Genomic DNA, 22,784 nt, shown 5'->3' on the forward strand with positions numbered 1-22,784 from the left:
AAATTTTCTTATGTTTGTTATTCCCAACCAAATGAGGTTATCAAATTTAATTCTGGCTTTAGTACACCTTAATCCTCTTTATCTAAATTATCAACAGACCAATTAAATCATAGTCCCTGAAATTATTTCTTCCCAATATTCAGTTTCTTCTACATAGAAAGAACAATTATATCAGAATCTCCATGGGTAAGCCTAGACATTGAGATTTGGGTGGGGGTGGGGGAAGTTCTCCAGGTTATTCTATTTGTAGCTAGTGTTGAGAACCACTGATCTAAACTATATGCATTTTGGAACCATTCATTATTCATTTTTTCTTTTATTCTAGAGCTTTCAATTACTCTAACATCATAGAAACATCATAAGTGAAACACCACAATTAGTAAATTTGGACTTACAGTAACAGGGTAGAACCCCCGGATAGGACCAGGTACAGGCTCCTGGTACAGCAGAAGGGCCTGGATGGGCATATCTCTCTGGAGATAGGGCACCACTTGCTGGGGAATAGGCAGGACTTTGGGCTGAGAAAGGGACTGCAGGGGCTGAGGAGGAAACATGGGGGTAAGAGGAAGGTGATGGGGAGGCTGGTGCATCAAGGACTGGAGCAGAGGCAGAGGAAGGTGCAGATTTTCAAGATCAGTGAGAGTCAGGCTCTGGCTTTCAATAAAGGGCTCTACTGGAGATTTAGGGAAGGGCATTTCTTTATGCTTAGGAAGGATAGTCTCCTTAGCTTTGGGGACTTCCATTATTTCAGGCTGAGGGAAAGACACCACCACAGGGGGCTGAGCAAGAGACAGGATGTTTTGAGGAAGGATAGGGTAAGGGATTGGCCCAGTGTAGGAATAGACTAGAGACTGTGGCTGGGAAAAGTGGTGAATTTTATCCTGGCGTTCATCCTGGAAAGAAGGAAAAACAATCTTTGCATCTGTAACTCAGTTATAATTGTCATTCATGATGAATTAGCCTCCTCTTTTTTGAACAATGATTCAGTGAAAAGAGAGAAAGAAAATCTTTCACTTACTTTGGTTAAGAAATTATTTGGGGTCCTGTGAAGATTAATGAGGAAAATGCCCACTAAGGGATTTCTCATTAACCCACTTCCTTCATAGGTGAATCCACAGAGCCAAAAGAAATCAATGTTTGGAGATTTCAAGACTTGTTTCACCTTTCCCTGAGTTGCCTGCAGAGCTGTAGCTATATACTTTGGTCTTCAGAGGGTACAGACTTTTCAACAATGTGTTGATAATAGTCATAATTGTTTTCATATAATGAATGAAGATCTATTTTAAAAAGACTTAAAGGGGTAACTCCAAGGTTTATTTTTGTTTGTTTTAATGAAAAATAAGTCTTCATTTTTTTTTTAATTCAAGGAGTTACTTAACAACAGCAAACTTCTAGCACTACTTCCCTTGGTAGAAGGTGGTAATCTTGAGTCTTTAAACAGACATCAATTTGTAAATTCATTTTGATTTAGCAAATATTTGGTGTAAGTTCCAGACAATCTAACTTCATTGGTAAAACAGGAAAGATTAAATATCACAATTAGGTAAGTATGTTACCATAAAAGTAATTTAATTACAGAATTTTATGTTGTTCCCAAGCCTTATTTTTAAACAAGTTCTGTTATTTAATAACTCTGTGATATTGCCACACAACTGTGTACTCAATTGTTCTGTACCTCACTTCTGTCATCTGTGTAATGGAAATACTTTTAGGAACTCCATACATTCATAAATGTGAGTATAAAAGCTACAGAATGCTAATGTAAAATCACTGAATATTCACTGTGCACCAGCTCATCAATCCTGGGAGTTTATGAATATTCTCAATTTACAGGTGAAGAAATTGAGGTACAGATAAACTTGGAGCCAAGGTTATACAGCTGATAAATGATCAAATTAGGATTTTTGCCACACTGCTTCCCTCCTCTCTTTCCTCACCATATCCATCTTGAGAATAAGGGGATCACAGTCCCCTATCCAGAAATGTTCCTACCAATGTGCACTTATTGAAAACAGGTATACTATTAGTAAAATGAATAAACCAATAGTTATTCTTAGGTATTTATTCTAAATTCTGGAAGCTGATTATGTGTTTAAAAATGTGTTTAAATCTTTAAAAATATTTTCACCTTCTCACAGTTTAATTACTTCCACTGATGTTTATATTATTACCATTCTTTAGACTGAACATAATTATTATAAGTATGTTTGTATGTATTATGTTTCATTATAATTTTCAAAATATACTAATCATGAAAAAATTACCTCTGTTTGTTGCTGTTCCTCATGTCTAAACTTCTCAGTTTTCTGCTAAAAAAACAATTACACATAAAGAAATGTTATTATTTGTAAAAATCAAACAGGAAATTTTGAAAATATGTACATTTAAATATAACGGTTTTACCTTGTTGATGTGAGTAACAAATTCCTTTGGAAGAAAAACATAAAATCAGGTTTAGTTTTAATGAACAATTCTTAGTTGTCAACATACATCAGAAAATGAAGGCATTTAATAGGTTAATGCAGACATATTGTTTGATAATATCATTATTTTAATTGCTGAAACTTTATGTTACACTATTCTGAATAAATCTGTTGTATAAAAGAACAGATGATGCAGTCAAGAAAGAAAAGAAAATTAATGAGCATAATACCAAAAGAAGCATTTAACAGAAGCTAATTTCTCTCTATCACCCTGTTCCTTTCTTATGACAACAAATGATGTCTAATACCCTCATCTAGTTCTAGAAGAATAGTAATTGAAAATATATGATAATAACCATTGATGCATTTGCTAATAATTCTTAGTTCCCTTGTTATGTTTAGGCTTCAAATGAATTGTAAGAAATACATACCCTCCCCTAAGGACCTTATAACCTTTGCAAAGAGACAAAGTATATTGATGTACCATTTAACTAACAGGTGATAACAGACCCAAAAAAGAGTGGTGCAAGCATTAATATCTACATGACTCCCCCAGGCAGATTTAGGACTACACTAATTCTCACTGCCTCTTATTTATTAGATTGCTATTATAATAACAAAATATGTCCATTTGCATGTCTCTCCACTCTTTACTAAGGGTATCCCTCTTTCCAGTTTGTACCACAGCTGCTAGTCAAAGTCTGATACAGAAAGTGCTCAATAACTGTCAAAACAGGGAAAGAGGTTAACGTAGAGCTCAAGATAGAAAAGAGGACTGTATAGTTCATCAAAAAAAAAAAAAAAAAAAAAAAGCAGGACACAGTGACACAATTCAAGTAGTAGGCAAACTTAGAAACTGCTAGAATACTAAATCTTCTAGACACTTATTCTGTCTTTAAACATATACAGTGGAAATTTACATTCGTTACCTGTCAGAACATAGCTGCATTGGCTTAACTGCCCTAATGTAACACAAAAAGAAAGTACAGTATTTTGTTGTTCTAAATTTGGGAAATTGCCTCCAAATGAACGTTGTCTTACCTCACTGCTTGAAAGGCCTTCCACAGTCTGTAAAGGAAAAAAGAAATCAACAATCAGCTGAGTCTTCTACTAGATCATCAGAAAGTGTTATTACTTTATGGTTAGAAATTTTTCTCTGAATAAAAATATCTTACCTCACCGGATACATTGCGTTCTTCTTTCTATAGAGAAAAAAAAACAAAACACCATTTTAGTTCCCATAGTTAACCCATTATTAAACATTTTCCCTATCTAATTTTTACCTTCCTTATGGAGAGCTATTTCACAAATTTGAGAAATAAAAAATGTTACATGTCTTTTGAGAGACTTGTAATTGCTTTTACGGCTTTCAAATTTAGTACCTTTTTATTAGTGCATTTTTATTTTACCTTAATGAAGAGTCTGTTTTATGGGTAACAGAAAAGGAGTTACTTTAATTTGTATTGAACAGTTTATTATGATTATGAATATGTTTATGATTATTCGTCTTCTGGAGTAGCATCCTCTGTTGAATATACACAGGTAGGGATCAGCCCAGTTCCCTAGAGTAAGAGATATGTATATTTCATCACTGTAATAAGATATATTTATCAAGATTGCACATGCATGCAATTGTATTTGTGCAATATTACTCATTTTTTTTGTTCTTATATGTGTTTCTTCTTGTTTGTCTCCTGCTTATTAGTCTGTTTGCTTTTCCTTTAGGGACTGGTGACACAATACTGTAGAAGAATTTGACCAAGATTTGTGGTCCTATAGGATTCTGTTGATATAGTGGGTTAATGTAAATGATTTTCTTAGAAGTCAAAAGAAAAAAATGTCTGAGATCCTGCATTATTTATACATTTAAAATGTTGGTAATACTACATTCTGCAAATAGGCAGATAGTACTATTTCTTAGTTATTTCAAGATATTTTTCTGTACTTACCTCTCTTGCAAGGGCAAGAGCCAACAAGCAGGCAAGGATGAGGACCTTCATGGCTATTAAGTCCTGTGAATGGGGAAATGAGGAAACGGTATATTACTTGTCAATCTAATATATTTTCTTATTTAGGTAGGATTACTTTCCTTTAAAAGAAACCAAAGATAATGTAAAACAAAAATGTCTGGGGACCTCCCTGGAGGTCCCGTGGTTAGGACTCCATGCTTCCACTGCAGGGGGTGCAGTTCAATCCCTGGTTGGTGAATTAGGATGCCGCATGCCACATGGTGTGGCCAAAAAAAGAAAAAAAAAAAAAAGAAGAAAATGTCTGTATTTTAGAAAAAATACTAATAGAAGTTTTATCATATGATCAAGGTCAAAATCTACTATGGCTCCTTAATCTTACATACCAAGTTCATATTTCATTGCCAGCCATTCAGATATTTTCAGCTAACAGCCCTATCTTGCTTTACTCATTTTCATCTCATTCACAGTACTTATGAGGGCTTTTTTGAAAGACAGAAAAAAAAGTTACAAATATATACAGAAAGATTAATTAGTTGATTCATTTATTCAAAAATATTTATTTAGGGGCTTCCCTGGTGGTGCAGTGGTTAAGAATTCACCTGCCAATGCAGGGGAGACAGGTTAGAGCCCTGATCCAGGAAGATCCCACATGCCACGGAGCAACTAAGCCCATGCACCACAACTACCGAGCCTGCGCTCTAGAGCTGCGAGCCACAACTACTAGCCCACGTGCCACAACTACTGAAGCCCGTGCGCCTAGAGCCTATGCTCCACAACAAGAGAGGCCACCACAACAAGAAACCTGCGCACTGCAACGAAGAGTAGTTCCCGCTCGCTGCAACTAGAGAAAGCCTGCTCACAGCAACGAAGACCGAATGAAGCCAAAAATAAATAAAAATAAAATTTAAAAACATATATATTTATTTAGCACCTTTTATTGTCAGACATTGCTTAGGTGCTGGGATTTTAGCAGTGAACAAAATATTAAGGTCTCAGTCCTGTTGGAGCCTCAGTTCTATTGAGAGGCAACAGATCAAAGAAAATGTATACAAAGAAGATCATATTTTATTTTTATATTATTCATATCTTATTCATATCTTTATTTCCAATAAGACAACCATTTTCATTTTAGCATTTCTTTTATTTGCTCCACTTATCCAGACATTTTCTTAGACTGATTGGATTGTCTCTTCTCCATGTATATCCACCTCTCAGTCTTCATCTCCACATGCCTAATGTCATCTCTTCTCCTTTGTCGCACATAATTTTAGAGACCATACATTCCATTTATTTTCTCTCCATAAAAATGTGTACTTATCCCTTGATGATTTACCAAGGTGTCAGGTTCTTTTGTCCAATCCCCACTCTAGGCTACTTCTCCTTGGAGCATAACATAAAATATGTTATCACTTTTCACCAAAATGTACTAAATGGTTGGTTTTGTTGCATTTCTATAAGTTCTTGTAAAAAATAATGTTTTTGTCATCAATATCACTTGACACACACTGTTCAATCCCAGATTTTCAAATTAATTAAGAAAATTTTTTTCTAGATTTTTCTCACGGGTGCTAATTCTATATTAATTTTACTTTACCTAACACTTCTATACATTTCTAAATAATTTTTTATTGTCATGACTCAAAAAAAGAGTATGGTACTATATTAGAATTCATTACAAGTAGGGAGAATATTATTACATTTTCTTTATTTTATAATTAGCATTTTATATACAGATTTTCAAGCAAGAATTTTATTATTGACTAATATACTTTGAGCTATTCTTTCTTTCAGATCATATTTTTCCTTAATTTTTGTTTCCTGGTCATCTCTGTCAGTTCTAGAATTTTTGTACAAAGTAAAACACTTTGTTTCTCTCTAACTTAATTCTGTGTTTCATGTAACTATTTTAATATTTTTAAATAGTATAAACTAAATGATAAACTGGGAATTTGGATGTTCTAAACAATTTTGATAAGTACACTCTTCTTCTAAAAATATTGTCCATTTCTTGACTACTCTATTTCTTGACTCAGTATGCTATTTCTATAAACTATTTGTTGGCTAAAACTTTCTCAGTGAAGAGCCTAGGGGTAAGATGGGAATAAAGACACAGACCTACTAGAGAATGGACTTGAGGATATGGGGAGGGGGAATGGTAAGCTGTGAAAAAGTGAGAGAGTGACATTGACATATATACACTACCAAATGTAAAATAGATAGCTAGTGGGAAGCAGCCGCATAGCACAGGGAGATCAGCTTTGTGGTTTGTGACCTCCTACAGGGGTGGGATAGGGAGGGTGGGAGGGAGAGAGATGCAAGAAGGAAGAGATATGGGGACATATGTATATGTATAGCTGATTCACTTTGTTATAAAGTAGAAATTAACACACCATTGTAAAGCAATTATACTCCAATAAAGATGTTAAAAAATTTAAAAAAATAAATAAATAAAAATATTTACTTCAAGAAGTAGATCTTTTAATATAGCCTGTTAACTAGTCATGTACTAAAGAAAATAGCAATCACTGTTACTACATTTTGTTAGACTCAGAAAACATATGCTGTCATTATAATTTTTATCAAATCTTTATAGGTACTTCTATTTTTTTCAACCTAAGTGCTAAAAATATTGTTAGCACTATCTTAAATACTCTAACGTTTAAAGATATATTTTAAGCAATTATATTCGTTCTATATCTCAACTTAGTTTGAAATAAAGATGAGGAGAGGGTATATTGAATTTATATCTGAAATTCTTACCTTTTTTCTGAAGTAGAGGAAAAGAAGTGAAGGAGGAGCTGAGTGGATAATGGTCTGCTTTTGTGGCTCTTTATATACAGTATTTAATAGCATGCTAATTTTGTGGTTGAAATAAAATCAATAGTGAGTTTGAATTCCAAGAAGTCTGCATGATTAGAAAATGAATTCTTCCTATTATCTGTCCCCAGAAATTCTGGGGAGCATTTTAACAAGGGAGTAATTCACAATCTGATAAAGGAAGTGAAACTGTCCAGTAACTACAGACATTGGCTGGGGGACAGTGATGTTCTGGCCCAGTCCCCAAGTTGTTGTAACCACAATAATGTCTCTTAGTACTTGGTGGGTCTTCAAGATCTTAATTGTGGGGAAATTCTAATAGACACCAGAGAGACACAGCCACACAAAGGACACAATTTCGTACTAACCTGAATAGCTGTTAGTGTTTTATGCTGTAATGAAGAAAATGACAAGCTAACAAGTCCATGACAGTAGCTTAGACCTGAAGAGGGAATAGAGTTATAGGCTAAAAGGAAAGGAAGAATAGGGTCTTGAATATGAGAAAGAAGTCACTACAATTAAATCAAGTAGCGAATCTGGGTCATGAATTGCAAGGAGTAGGGAGTAGATATAGATGAGAAGAGAGAAAGAGAAAGGGGTCAGATAATGATGGACAAAGCATACAATGATCCTAAGGAACCTGGATTTTATTCTCTAGATAGTGCGGATTTGTTGAAGGGTTTTAATACAGAAAGTAACATTTAGAGAATTCTTCTACAAAATGAATGATAGTGGTACAAATTTATTAAAACGGGGCAGCCCAGGTTTGGCCTCATATCTTTTACAGTGAGTCACTGTTTGTCAGCTAGTATACATGGAAGGACAAATGAGGGAAGGAAGGAAGAAATAAAATGAAAATCCAGACAGGAGCAGGGCCTTACTCAAAGTACTACAATAGAGTCTGAGCCAGACCTCAAAAGTACTTTTTAGGTGCCCATTTACAAAAGCAATCTTCAAGTTTCTTTGCCTCTTTAGCAATTGATGTTCATAAATGTAGTTGTATTTGACACTACTCATTTTTAGAAGGTTTGTTTCTTCTATTCATTTCCTGTAATAGATATATTCAAGGCTTCAGGACAGATAGATGCCCTTCTAAAGTAAGCACTTTAGCATAATTAATAATTTATCTTCACAATATACTTTGCATTCATATCATGCTAGATGTGCATGGGAGAGGAACACACCTTACTGTCATAAAAGTTTTGTATTGCTTAGAAAACCCAAGTCAATGTCTGCTATGTATTTGAATTATTCAGCTAATCTTCATTCTAAGACTGTTCATAGGGAGCCAGGAGGAAGCCATGAAAAGAAATGATGAAATGACTTCAATGTCATAGGTATAACTAGAAAAGGCCTTGGCTGCTCCATGTGCCTTTATGTGTTAGCTCTTGGTTGCCAAGGCCACAGCCAAAAAAGTGTGATTTCTGAGAAAAGGAATACAAAAGCAAGCATGCCCTACCCATTCAACACTTCCTTTTTATTTTCTCAGCAAGATACTTTACATATTGTGCAATAAACACAGCATTGCCTTATGACTGTCTCTCACCAAGTTTGAATTATATTAATTGATATAGTTATGGACTCAATTGGGCCAGAAAAGTAGGTAAAACCTTGATCAAGGAAATCACTAACAGTACACTAGAGAAAGGAGCTTGCCCAAGGGAAAATTAAAAAGCCTGAGATTTAAGATAACATCAGGTGCCACTGGACAGGTAAGCTTCAGAGCACAAAGACCAATAAGAAGCAAAGCGCCATGTGGGCAACTCAAGCTTTTGCAATGTATAACTTAAGAGTTACCATTTTTATAAGACAAAATGAGAATTTCATACAGGGAAATTTTATAAGATAATCCTGGGTGAGGAGCAAGATATAATCTAAGCAAGATGTTCTAGTACTATTTGTTATAAGCAGAATTTGTTCAACCAAAGCTTTTTCCCATATTGAATGATGGATCTGAAATATGCAGTCATGGGTTTTGGATATATTCTAGCTGAAACCATGTAAGTAATACCCTCAAGAAAGAGAGCAATAGAAAAGTTGGATAAAGAGTAAAATAAAGGGACAAAAAATGTTCAGAAAACAAGAACTAGAAGAGATATTGGGAATTCCCTAGTGGTCCAGTGGTTAGCACTCTGCAATCCCATTGTGGCTGGCATGGGTTTGATCCCTGGTCAGGAAACTAAGATCCCACAAGCTGTGTGGCATGACCAAAAAAAAAAAAAAAGTTGAGATATCATCCATATGATGTCTTAAATATATTTTAGAGAAAAGGAAACTGAGGACCTGGGAATTTGTATTATTTTTTCAGGATACTATAGCTATTTAGAGATAGAGCTGTTTACTAAAAACTTCAGTTTCCTAAAAAATATTTGAGGTACTGTTTAATAACTTCCAAAACATGGGGGTGGGGAGAAGGAAAATAAATAGGATTTATATAATAATTCAGACTTAGGAACAACAGAACACAGAATTAATTAATTCTCACAAATTATTAGGTAGGGATAGATAGTTTAGCTTAGCATTATTTATATAGATGGAGTATTTTAATTCTTTCCATGAGATTATCCAAATATAATAAAATAACATCTTATTTATGTGAAATATAGCTATTAAGATTAATTTATAAAGTTAATCAAAAATCAGGGAATAAGAAATATGTTCTGTGAGCAAGCAGACACCATGAAAGCATAAAACCCAGAACCCTGATTCATAGGACACACCCTTAATCCTAATTACTCTCTCTTTACATATGATCATAAAACATCACTCAAGTTCAAGATTCATTTATTGAACACGTACTACATGCTAGACCAGTATTTTTCAACCTTCATGTTATTGATATTTTGGGCAGGATAATTCTTTGTTGTGGGGGTTATCCTGTGTGTTGTAGGATGTTTAGCAGCTTCCCTGGCCTCTACCTGTAAGATGCCAGTAGCACCAACCACACAGCTATTAGAACCCAAAATGTCTCAAGAAATTTCCAAATGTCTCCTGGGGCAGGGCAGTTAAAAATCATCTCACATTTAGAAGCACTGTACTGGATGACTTGAAAAGTCACACAAAGAAAAAAGACACAGATGGTGTGGTTCCTGCTCATTATCAGATCATAAATGTGGAAGGACATATGACTACATTTTGTCATGAAAGTAATTTCACCACTCCATAATTTCATCCTTCCTACTTTCCTATTCCATTTCCTACCTACTGAATAAACCCCTTTTTATATCTGAAGCCAAACATTATTTGGTTTCATCAGAATCTAGGACCTTTCAACCATCCTGTCAATACTTCAGTGCCTTTGAATTCCTTATGTCTATATGCCCCTTTTTTCCCACTTTGAATTTCAAGAGAATTGTTATTATCACACTTGTATACAGATATTCAAATCCCCTACTTGTCTCTGATTTTACTATACTGTCTTACATAAATCATATCCCAGGTTAATCTGAATTCTACCTCCTGACCCTGTGAATGTAACTGACAAAAAATACTCAACCATGACAATTGTTCTCACTCTAAAATGAAGTGCAGGAGTTACATATTCTCCCCGACTTTCTTAGACTATTTAATATTCAAAGCAACAACACCTCTATATACTGCCTTTCATTGGTTTCCTGTCACTCCCAGATTAAAATCCAAAAGTCATAACAATGACCTAAAATACCTTACATCATCAGGCCCCCTGTTGCCTCTTTGACTTCATGTTCTGTTTATTCTCTGTCTAGCTCCTGCCCTGTCCTGCTGGCCTCTTTGCTATTCCTTGAGCACAATAGGTGAGCTGCTACCTGATAGCTTTCCATTAGTCGTTTCCTCAGTCCAGAATTCTTTCCCCAGATAAATGCATGGACCACTCCCCACTCTTCTCTTATGTCTCTACTTAATTTTTCTGTGAGGCTTTTCCTGGCCATCTTCCCCAGTACTCCTCCTGATATTTCCTACCCCACTTCCTTTACCTATTTTTCTTCTTTTCATATAATATAATGTAAATACTATACATTTTACTTTTTATCGTGATTTTTTTTGCTATTTGTCTCCAATTGTTTGTGTTTCTGTAGCCCTGTACACTTATAAATCCGTTTCCCTTAAAAGAATGTAAGTTTCATGAGGCCTATATCCTAGGAGTCTAGAATAATACATCTAGTTACTTTTAAATAAGTCTAAGTAGCTTATGTAATAAAATTAAATTCATTTATTTACATAGTTTAAATAACTGTTGACTGAGTAAATGAATTAATTAACATGTGACTGACTAAAATACAGCATCAGTGTAAATACTCTCTTAAAGAACACACCAAATAAGCAAGCACTAGACCTACCCGAGGCTTGGAGGATATTGTCAAAGAAATGTTCAAATTTCAACTTTGTCTTGGAAAATACATAGGAGTTTGTTAGTCAGAGAATGTGAAGAGAGAGCATTCTCTGTCAAAAGGTATTATGCATAGGAAAGACGTGAAGACATGAAATTATGGAATGGAAAAGTTATGTATGAGACATAAGGAGAGGCAAGAAGTAAGGCCAGAAATATCTCCCCAGAAAGCTGTGAAATGGTCTTGAATGCTGTGTTAAAACCTTGGATATTATTCCATATATAATATGAAACCATTAAAATAGTTTTTGTGGTAAAATGGCTTGTCACAACAGTATTTGTAAAATAATTCTGAGAATAATGTGGATAATGACCTGGAAAAATGTTAGGTTAGAAGTGGAAAGACCAATTAGGAAACAAATTACAATTACCTAAGAAAGAACAAAAGATGTGAATGAGGTGAAAGTTGAATGTACAAGTTATGGAGCAAAATCCACAAATGTATATCTTTTCGGTTTTTCATCTAAGTATTTGATGGTAACTGGTAGGAGAAAACTGGTGATGTAGCTGAAGAAACAGGAAATTATGAGACAGTATTTGTAGAATATAGGATGGTGCAAAACTGATGGTTTGTCTAGGCTAAAGAAAGACCACTGGAAATGAAGCAAAGATGTAAGAGAGAAAATGGATAAAATAGAATGGTGATGATCATGTAGGAGGCATTAAGAGCCGATCTACCCAAGACAATGACTGATTCAGAGCTTCTCTGGAGAGTTAGAGAAATGAACAAGCATGGTTGTGAAACCCCCAAGCTAATGGATGGAGATGCAAAAATGATTAAAACAGATCAGATATCTTGTCCTCAGGAAACAAAGCTTTTTTAAATAGATCCATACAAAACATTATGACTGATAAGCAGTCATAAAAATGCATAAGCAAAACAATATGGTTAATAGGAGACATAAAAATCAGAAACAGGATAAAATAGCAATTTCAGAAAAATAATTTTATGGTGCTGAACTACTTTAAATTAGTCAATGACTGTAAATAACATATATATATGTGTATATATATATATATATATATATATAAATTGATTATATTTAGTGTTTCAGAATGTAGTAAGGTGTGGTAAATTTTAAAAATTCTTCTACATAAAATAATTAGGAAATTTTAAAAAATCATTATGCTTAAAAGTTAATTTTTCAGTTGATTCCACTTAGCTTGCCAGAATTATTCATTCTCCAGTAACACAGAATCACATTTGTGATCTCTTTATTTTAGCAAACACAGCCCTTCAATGTTTTTTTTTTTTTTTTTTTTTTTGGCAAATAAGATATTTTAAGGCATGTTTCAAATTTGTTGATAGCCTGTAAATATCAGAAGAATTCACATTAAAAAAAATCCAGACTTCTGATTTATCTCCTAAAATAATTTGCAGAATCTGGTAATGCAGAGTAAAAATTTTTCCATGTCAAAAACTGGCTGGAGCTGAATATTGACTGCTTCCTTTGACCCAGGCTCGAACTTTCTAAGAGGCCATAATCCATATTTTATCTTACCTTTTTTATGTCTAGTGCTGTTTTATTCATTTAAATCACTTGGCTGGTCTCTACGGTTATTTGAATTTGTAAATATTTTCTGATTTAGCATCTTCCACCTAAAAAATAATATTTTCTATTACATACACTATTGCTAAACTTTGCTATAATACACACACACACACATATATTTAATTGACACCATCTTACAGATGAAAAACCTGAAGACAAAACTTATCTACTCAGTTTATAGTGCTAATAAGCAGTGGATACAAGTCATTACATTGTGTGGCTTGTCATTCAGGTAGACCAAGTTTTTGTATTTGATATATGGCTACCAAGCTTCAGTTCTTCATTCATTCAAATAATGAAGCACATTTATATTTATAATAATGCAATTTTATTACATATCCAAATGTTTTTCAGATACGTGTTCAAAGAAAATAGAAAACAGATCTACGAAATTCTTTTTGCCTGTAGCCAACTAAATTTATGCAAATGAGAAAACGAGACTAGGAAAGACTTAAGAACTTCCTTGAACCACAAAACTAGACCATGGCAGAGGTGAGGCTACATAAAAACAGAATGTTAATAATCAATACACGTAATAACATTTTCATTTCCTCTAATCATGTTCTAAATCATCCTGTATGAAATACTCCTTAGACTATGTGGGTACAAAAATTGGTCAGGAAAAACAACATGTGATAATAGTGAGTTCTTCTTAGAATTCAAATAGTTTACCTGTATTTTAAACCACAGAATTACCACATGATGGAGAAACAATGTTTAAATAGTATTAAGATAAACTATCTTAGCACATTCACTGTCTGGACTTCTTTTTCTTGTTTTACAAAACAAAGTAATATTTTCTTATATCCTTTCTCTCATACTTCTTACTTATGAAGAATATCTGTACAACAAATACTATTATTTAGAAAAAAATACAAAGAGTATTTTAAAAGATAATAAAATGTTTTAAAGAAGGTTTCTTCTAATTAGCCCAAAACTCTTATTTATCATTCTTTACCAGGTTTTTCTTGATGAAACTGACATTTAGACACTAGAAACAGTTTATTGTATTGGTTTTATTTTATTATTATGTGCTCAGACCTTGCCTTTTGATGCAGGGCGTTCAAAATGAAGATTACAGAAATTCAGGAAAAGCTTCATCTGTAAAATAGAAAAAAAAAATTCATCTTACATTACTCTAGTGCAGAAAGTACACATAACATGCCTAGCAGAGTGAAAATAGCAGACGCTGAGTGATTAGTAAATCTTTTGTTTTATTTTTTTAAACCTACATTTTAAGAAAATTTGTTTCTCATTAATTTTTTATGATACAATTTATTTCATTAATCTAAAGAAAATTCCTAACTATAACATATTGGGAACAGCTGTGGTGAATAAGCTTATTTCACGTCATTAAATATCACACAATATTAAAGATGTTCTAATGAAAGTGTCCTTTGTTATATGACATTTAACGTTAATGTGCAATGTTAGGGAAAATACGCTTTTAATCTGTCTACTTAAATATAAGTAAATTTATTTATTTATATCAAAACTATGCAACAAATATACTATATGAAAAAGAGAAATTATGCAGCTTACTACTTGGAAATTATTTATTAATGCAAATCTTAAGATAGAAAATTGAGGGAAGGAGCTTCAAGATGGCGGAAGAGTAAGATGTGGAGATCACCCTTCTCCCCACAAGTACATCAGAAATACATCTACATGTGGAACAACTCCTACAGAACATGAACTGAACGCTGGCAGAAGATCTCAGACCTCCCAAAAGGCAAGAAACTCCCCACATACGTGGGTAGGGCAAAAGAAAAAAGAAAAAACAAAGACAAAAGAATAGGCACGGGAACTTGCACCAGTGGGAGGGAGCTGTGAAGGAGGAAAGGTTTCCACATACTAGAAGCCCCTTCACGGGGTGGAGACTGGGGAGTGGAGGGGAAAGCTTCAGAGCCACGGAGGAGAGCACAGCAACAGGTGTGCGGAGGGCAAAGTGGAGATATTCTGGCACAGAGGATCACTGCAGACCAGCACTCACCAGCCCGAGAGGATTGTCTGCTCACCCGCCGGGGTGGGCAGGGGCTGGGAGCTGAGGCTCAGGCTTTGGGCTGAGCGCAGGGAGAGGACTGTGGTTGGCTGCATGGACACAGCCTGAAGGGGGCTAGTGCGCCACAGCTAACAGGGAGGGAGTCCAGAAAAAGGTCTGGAGCTGCTGAAGAGGCAAGAGACATTTTCTTGCCTCTTTGTTTCCTGGTGCGAGAGGAAAGGGGATTCAGAGCACCGCTTAAAGGAGCTCCAGAGACGGGCACGAGCTGCGGCTATCAGCACGGATACTTTAACGCCATCCTGTCTGAGCGAAGAACACATGCCCTCAGGCAACCTACATGCAGAGGTGGGTCCAAATCCAAAGCTGAACCCTGGGAGCTGTGCAAAAAAGAAGAGAAAAAGAAATTTCTCCCAGCAGCCTCAGGAGCAGTGGATTAAATCTCCACAGTCAACTTGATGTACCCTGCATCTGTGGAATACCTGAAGAGACAATGAATCATCCCAAATTGAGGAGGTGGATTTTGGGAGCAATGATATACTTTTTTTTTTCTCTCTTTTTCTCTTGTTGTGAGTGTGCACATGTATGATTCTCTGTGTGATTTTGTCTGTATAGATTTACTTTTACCATTTGTCCTAGGGTTCTGTCTGTCCGTTTTTTGTTTTGTTTTGTTTATTAGTATAGTTCTTAGTACTTGTAATCATTGGTGGATTTGGTTTTTGGTTTGGTTATGCTCTTCTTTCTTTCTTTTTTCTTAATTCTTAATTTTTTAAATAATTATATTTATTTTAATTATTTTATTTTATGTTATTTTATTTTATCTTCTTCTCTCTTTCCTTCTTTATTTCCTCCCTTTTATTCTGAGCTGTGGGGATGACAGGTTCTTGGTACTCCAGCCAGGCATCAGAGCTGTGCCTCTGAGGTGGGAAAAGCAAGTTCAGGACACTGGTCCACGAGAGACCTCCCAGCTTCATGTAATATCAAATGGTGAAAATATCCCAGAGATCTCCATCTCAATGCCAAGACCCAGCTCCACTCAATGCCCAGGAAGCTACAGTGCTGGACACCTTATGCCAAACAAGTAGCAAAACAGGAACACAGCCTCATCCATTAGAACAGAGGCTGCCTAAAATCATAATAAGGCCACAGACACCACAAAACATACCACCAGACGTGGACCTGCTCACCAGAAAGAAAAGATCCGACCTCATTCACCAGAACACAGGCACTAGTCCCCTCCACCAGGAAGCCTACACAACATACTGAACCAACCTTACCCACTGGGGACAGACATGAAAAACAACAGAAACTACAAACCTGCAGTCTGCAAAAAGGAAACCCCAAACACAGTAAGTGAAGCAAAATGAGATGACAGAGAAACACACAGCAGATGAAGGAGCAAGGAAAAAGCCCACTAGACCTGAAAAATGAAGAGGGAATAAGCAGTCTACCTGAAAAAGAATTCAGAATAATGAAAGTAAAGATGATCCAAAATCTTGGAAATAGAATGGAGAAAATACAAGAAACATTTAACAAGGACCTAGAAGAACTAAAGAGCAAACAAACAGTGATGAACAACACAATAAATGAAATTAAAAATTCTCTAGAAGGGATTAATAGCAGAATAACTGAGGCAGAAAAACAGATAAGTGACCTGTAAGATAAAAGAGTGGAAATAACTACTGCAAAGCAGAATAAAGAATTAAAAGAATTGAGGACAGTCTCAGAGACTTCAGAGACAACATTAAACACACCAACATTCGAATTATACGGGTCCCAGAAGAAGAAGAGAAAGAAAAAGGGACTGAGAAAATATTTGAAGAGATTATAGTTGAAAACTTCCCTAATATGGGAAAGGAAATAGTTAATCAAGTCCAGGAAGTACAGAGAGTCCCATACAGGATAAATCCAAAGAGAAATACACCAGGAAACATATTAATCAAACTAGCAAACATTAAATACAAAGAAAAATCTATTAAAAGCAGCAAGGGAAAAACAACAAATAAAACACAGGGGAATCCCCATAAGGTTAACAGCTGATCTTTCAGCAGAAACTCTGCAAGCCAGAAGGACGTGGCAGGACATTTTTAAAGTGATAGAGGAGAAAAACCTACAACCAAGATTAATCTACCCAGCAAGGATCTCATTCAGACTTGATGGAGAAATTAAAAGCTTTATAGACAAGCAAAACCTAAGAGAATTCAGCACCACCAAACCAGCTTTACAACATGTGCAAAGGAACTTCTCTAGGCAGGAAACACAAGAGAAGGAAAATACCTACAATAATAAATGCAAAACAATTAAGAAAATGGTAATAGGAACATACATATCAATAATTACCTTAAATGTAAATGGATTAAATGCTCCAACCAAAAGACATAGACTGGCTGAATAGATACAAAAACAAGACCTGTATATATGCTGTCTACAAGAGACTGACTTCAGACCTAGGGACACATACAGACTGAAAGTGAGGGGAAGGAAAAAGATATTCCATGCAAATGAAAATCAAAAGAAAGCTAGAGGGCTTCCCTGGTGGCGCAGTGGTTGAGAGTTCGTTCCCCAGTCCAGGAAGATCCCACATGCCTTGGAGTGGCTGGGCCCATGAGCAATGGCCTCTGAGCCTGTGCATACGGAGCCTGTGCTCTGCAATGGGAGAGGCCACAACAGTTAGAGGCCCACGTACACGCCCACCAAAAAAAAAAAAAAAAAAGCTACAGTAGCAATTCTCATATCAGAAAAAATAGACTTTAAAACAAAGACTATTACAAGAGAAAAAGAAGGACACTACAAAATGATCAAGGGATCAATCCAAGAAGAAGATATAACAATTGTAAATATTCATGCACCCAACATAGCACCTCAATACATAAGGCAAATACTAACAGCCATAAAACGGGAAATTGACAGTAACACAATCATAGTAGGGGACTTTAACACCACACTTTCACCAATGCACAGATCATCCAAAATGAAAATAAATAAGGAAACACAAGCTTTAAAAGATACCTTAAACAAGATGGAAATCATTGATATTTATAGGATATTCCATCCAAAAACAACAGAATACACATTTTTCTCAAGTGCTCATGGAACATTCTCCAGGATAGATCATATCTTGGGTCACAAATCAAGCCTTGGTAAATTTAAGAAAATTGAAATTGCATCAAGTATCTTTTCCAACAACAATGCTATTAGACTAGATATCAATTCCAGGAAAAAATTTGTAAGAAATACAAACACATGGAGGCTAAACAACACACTACTTAATAATGAAGAGATCACTGAAGAAATCAAAGAGGAAATCAAAAAATACCTAGAAACAAATGACAATGAAAACACAACGACCCAAAACCTATGGGAAGCAGCAAAAGCAGTTCTAAGATGGACGTTTATAGCAATACAATCCTACCTCAAGAAACAAGAAACATCTCAAATAAAGATCCTATCCTTAAACCTAAAGCAAGTAGGGAAAGAAGAACAATAACAAAAAAAACCAAGAGTTAGCAGAAGGAAAGAAATCATAAAGTTCAGATCAGAAATAAATGAAAAAGAAATGAATGAAATGATAGCAAAGATCAATAGAACTGAAAGCTGGTTCTTTGAGAAGATAAATTAAACAGATAAACCATTAGCCAGATTCATCAAGAAAAAAAGGGAGAAGATTAAAATCAGCAGAATTAGAAATGAAAAAGGAAAAGTACCAAATGACACTGCAGAAATACAAAGGATCATGAGAATCTACTACAAGCAACTCTGTGCCAATAAAATGGACAACCTGGAAGAAATGGACAAATTCTTAGAAATGCACAACCTGCCGAGACTGAACCAGGAAGAAATAGAAAATATGAACAGACCAATCACAAGCACTGAAATTGAAACTGTGATTAAAAATCTTCCAACAAACAAAAGCCCAGGACCAGATGGCTTCACAGGTGAATTCTATCAAACATTTACAGAAGAGCTAACACCTATCCTTCTCAAACTCTTCCAAAATATACCAGAGATAAAAACACTCCCAAACTCATTCTATGAGGCCACCATCACCCTGATTCCAAAACCAGACAAAGATGTCACAAAGAAAGAAAACTACAGGCCAATATCACTGATGAACAGACATGCAAAAATCCTCAACAAACTACTAGCAAACAGAATCCAACAGCACATTAAAAGGATCATACACCATGAACAAGTGGGGTTTATCCCAGGAATGCAAGGATTCTTCAATATATGCAAATCAAGCAATGTGATACACCATATTAACAAATTGAAGAAGAAAAAACATATGATTATCTCAATGGATGCAGAGAAAACTTTTGACAAAATTCAACACCAATTTATGATAAAAACTCTCCAGAAAGTAGTCATAGAGGGAACTTTCCTCCAGGTAATAAAGGCCATATATGACAAACCCACAGCCAACATCGTCCTCAATGGTGAAAAACTGAAACCCTTTCCACTAAGATCGGGAACAAGACCAGGTTGCCCACTCTCACCACTATTATTCAACATACTTTTGGAAGTTTTAGACACAACAATCAGAGAAGAAAAAGAAATAAAAGGAGCCCAAATCGGAAAAGTAGTAAGTTGTCACTGTTTGCAGATGACATAATACTATACATAGAGAATCCTAAAGGTGTTTCTGAAAACTACTAGAACTAATCAATTAATTTGGTTAAGTAACAGGATATAAATTCAATGCACAAAAATATCATGCATTCCTATACACTAATGATGAAAAATCTGAAAGAGAAATTAAGGAAACACTCTCATTTACCATTGCAACAAAAGGAATAAAATACCTAGGAATAAACCTACCTAAGGAGACAAAAGAATGTATGCAGAAAATTACAAGACACTGATGAAAGAAATTAAAGGTGATACAAAGAGATGGAGAGATATACCATGTTCTTGGATTGGAAGAATCAACACTCTGAAAATTACTATACTACCCAAAGCAATCTATAGATTCAATGAAATCCCTATCAAACTACCACTGGCATTTTTCACAGAACCAGAACAAAAATTTTCACAATTTGTATGGAAACACAAAAGACCCTGAATAGAAAAAGCAATATTGAGAAATTAACATGGAGCTGGAGGAATCAGGCTCCCTGACTTCACAATGTACTACATCGCTACAGTAATCAAGACAGTATGGTATTGGCACAAAAACAGAAATACAGATCAATGAAACAGGGTAAAAAGCCCAGAGATAAACCAATGCCCATATGGTTACCTTATCTTTGAAATAGGAGGCAAGAATATACAGTGGAGAAAAGAGAGCCTCTTCAATAAGTGGTGCTGGGAAAACTGGACAGCACGTAAAAGAATGAAATTAGAACACTCTTAACACCATACACAAAAATAAACTCAAAATAGATTAAAGACCTAAATGTAAGGCCAGACACCATGAAACTTTTAGAGGAAAACATAGGCAGAACACTCTATGACATAAATCACAGCAAGATCCTTTTTGACCCCCCTCGTAGAGAAATGGAAATAAAAACAAAAATAAACAAATGGGACCTAATGAAACTTAAATGCTTTTGCAAAGCAAAGGAAACCATAAAGACTATAAGACAACCCTCAGAATGGGAGAAAATATTTGCAAATGAAGCAACTGACAAAGGATTAATCTCCAAACTTTACAAGCAGCTCATGCAGCTCAAAAAAAAAAAAAAAAAACCCAATCCAAAAATGGGCAGAAGACCTAAATAGACATTTCTCTAAAGAAGATATACAGATTGCCAACAAACAGATGAAAGAATGCTCAACATCATTAATCATTAGAGAAATGCAAATAAAAACTACAATGAGATGTCATCTCACAGCAGTCAGAATGGCCATCATCAAAATATCTACAAACATTAAATGCTGGAGAGGGTGTGGAGAAAAGGGAACCCTCTTGCACTTTTGGTGGGAATGTAAATTGATACAGCCACTATGGAGAACAGTATGGAGGTTCCTTAAAAATCTCAAAATAGAACTACTATATGACCCAGCAATCCCACTACTGGCCATACACACTGAGAAAACCGTAATTCAAAAAGAGTCATGTACCAAAATGTTCAGTGCAGCTCTATTTACAATAGCCAGGACATGGAAACAACTGAAGTGTCCATCAACAGATGAATGGATAAAGAAGAAGTGGCACATATATACAATTGAATATTATTCAGCCATAAAAAGAAATGAAATTGAGTTATTTGTAGTGAGGTGGATGGACCTAGAGTCTGTCATACAGAGTGAAGTAAGTCAGAAAGACATAAACAAATACCATATACTAACACGTGTATATGGAATCTAAAAAAAAAAAAAAAAAAATGGTCATGAAGAACCTAGGGGCAAGACGGGAATAAAGACCCAGACCTACTAGAGAAAGGACTTGAGGATGCAGGGCGGGGGAAGGGTAAGCTGGGACAAAGTGAGTGGCGTGGACATATGTACACTACCAAACGTAAAATAGATAGCTAGTGGGAAGCAGCCCCATAGCACAGGGAGATCAACTCGGTGCTTTGTGACCACGTAGAGGGGTGGGAGAGGGAGTGTGGGAGGGAGGGAGACTCAAGAGGGAAGAAATACGAGAACATATGTTTATGTATAACTGATTCACTTTGTTATAAAGCAGAAACTAACCCACCATTGTAAAGCAATTATACTCCAATAAAGATGTTAAAATGCATACATACATACAAACATACATACACACATACATACATAAAAATAAAGATAACAGTTTTGAAAGAAAAGAAAAGAAAAGAAAAAGATTGCTCAGTAAAGAAGTGGGGTGACAGAGTACTCTTGAATATAAAAATTACTGGAATAAAAGTCAATGTTTCCTGGCATGGGTCCAACTGTCTTTATACTCATCACAAGACTTCCCTTGACCTCCCTTCCACTTCTGGTAAAATTAGAGAACCTTCTACCTCAGGTATTCCTTGTATCTAATTACTGGGAAAGTCATACACAATTAGTGGCAATACTCCAAATACTAACACATGCTCTATTCTGAGTTTAAAATTACAAATGAGTTATGAAACTATCATTTACCACCACCTCATATGGCATGGAAAAGAAAGGGGGGGGTAAAAGAAAAGAAGAAAAATAAGCAGTTTAATGAGCCTATCAGCAAAGCAAATATTTGAATTTAAGAAATTCTTGTTTTTTGAAACTGGGAAACATCTTTATTTTAATATGTTCATCACTAGTTTTATAATGGCTTTAAATAGAATTTAATATACAAATTATCAAATTATCTGTATCAATTCTATGTTTAATCATGATAGTGGCACTGTGATCATTTTAATTTTACCTTAGGAAATTATTTGACAGTCTATGTATATATTCAATGTGCATATACCGTATGACACAGCCATACCATTCCTCTGCTTTATCAGAGACTAAAAAAAAAAAGTCTTCAAAAATCCTAGTACAAATAATATTATAATATCTTTATTCATGATAGTCCCAAACTAGAAATAGCCATGGTGTCCTTCTAGAGGAGAGGCATAAACAAAGCGCATACATTCTTACAATAGACAACTCAGCAATAATTACCCTGGATAAATCTCAAAAACATTATGTCATGAGACAAAAGCTAGACACCACACAGTATATGCTCTATGATTACATACAAAAGATGCTCTAAAACAG

The 22,784-nt window shown here is 35.1% G+C and overlaps 1 protein-coding gene across 1 annotated transcript; it reads right to left on the reverse strand.

Moving 5' to 3' along the window:
- Window positions 1-356: 356 nt before the first annotated feature.
- On the reverse strand, window positions 357-4,429 carry CSN2 (casein beta; the record flags this gene model as incomplete). Its single annotated transcript, XM_079711127.1, has 6 exons — window positions 4,373-4,429; window positions 3,599-3,625; window positions 3,465-3,491; window positions 2,404-2,427; window positions 2,265-2,306; window positions 357-893 (listed from the first exon to the last, which is right to left on the reverse strand). The coding sequence occupies exons 1-6, from the start codon at window positions 4,421-4,423 to the stop codon at window positions 357-359; spliced, it is 708 nt and encodes a 235-aa protein (XP_079567253.1). The 5' UTR covers window positions 4,424-4,429.
- Between the last annotated feature and the right edge of the window lie 18,355 nt (window positions 4,430-22,784).

Source organism: Hyperoodon ampullatus, assembly GCF_949752795.1.
Source record: "Hyperoodon ampullatus genome assembly, chromosome: 1".
Classification (NCBI taxonomy): Eukaryota; Metazoa; Chordata; class Mammalia; order Artiodactyla; family Ziphiidae; genus Hyperoodon; species Hyperoodon ampullatus.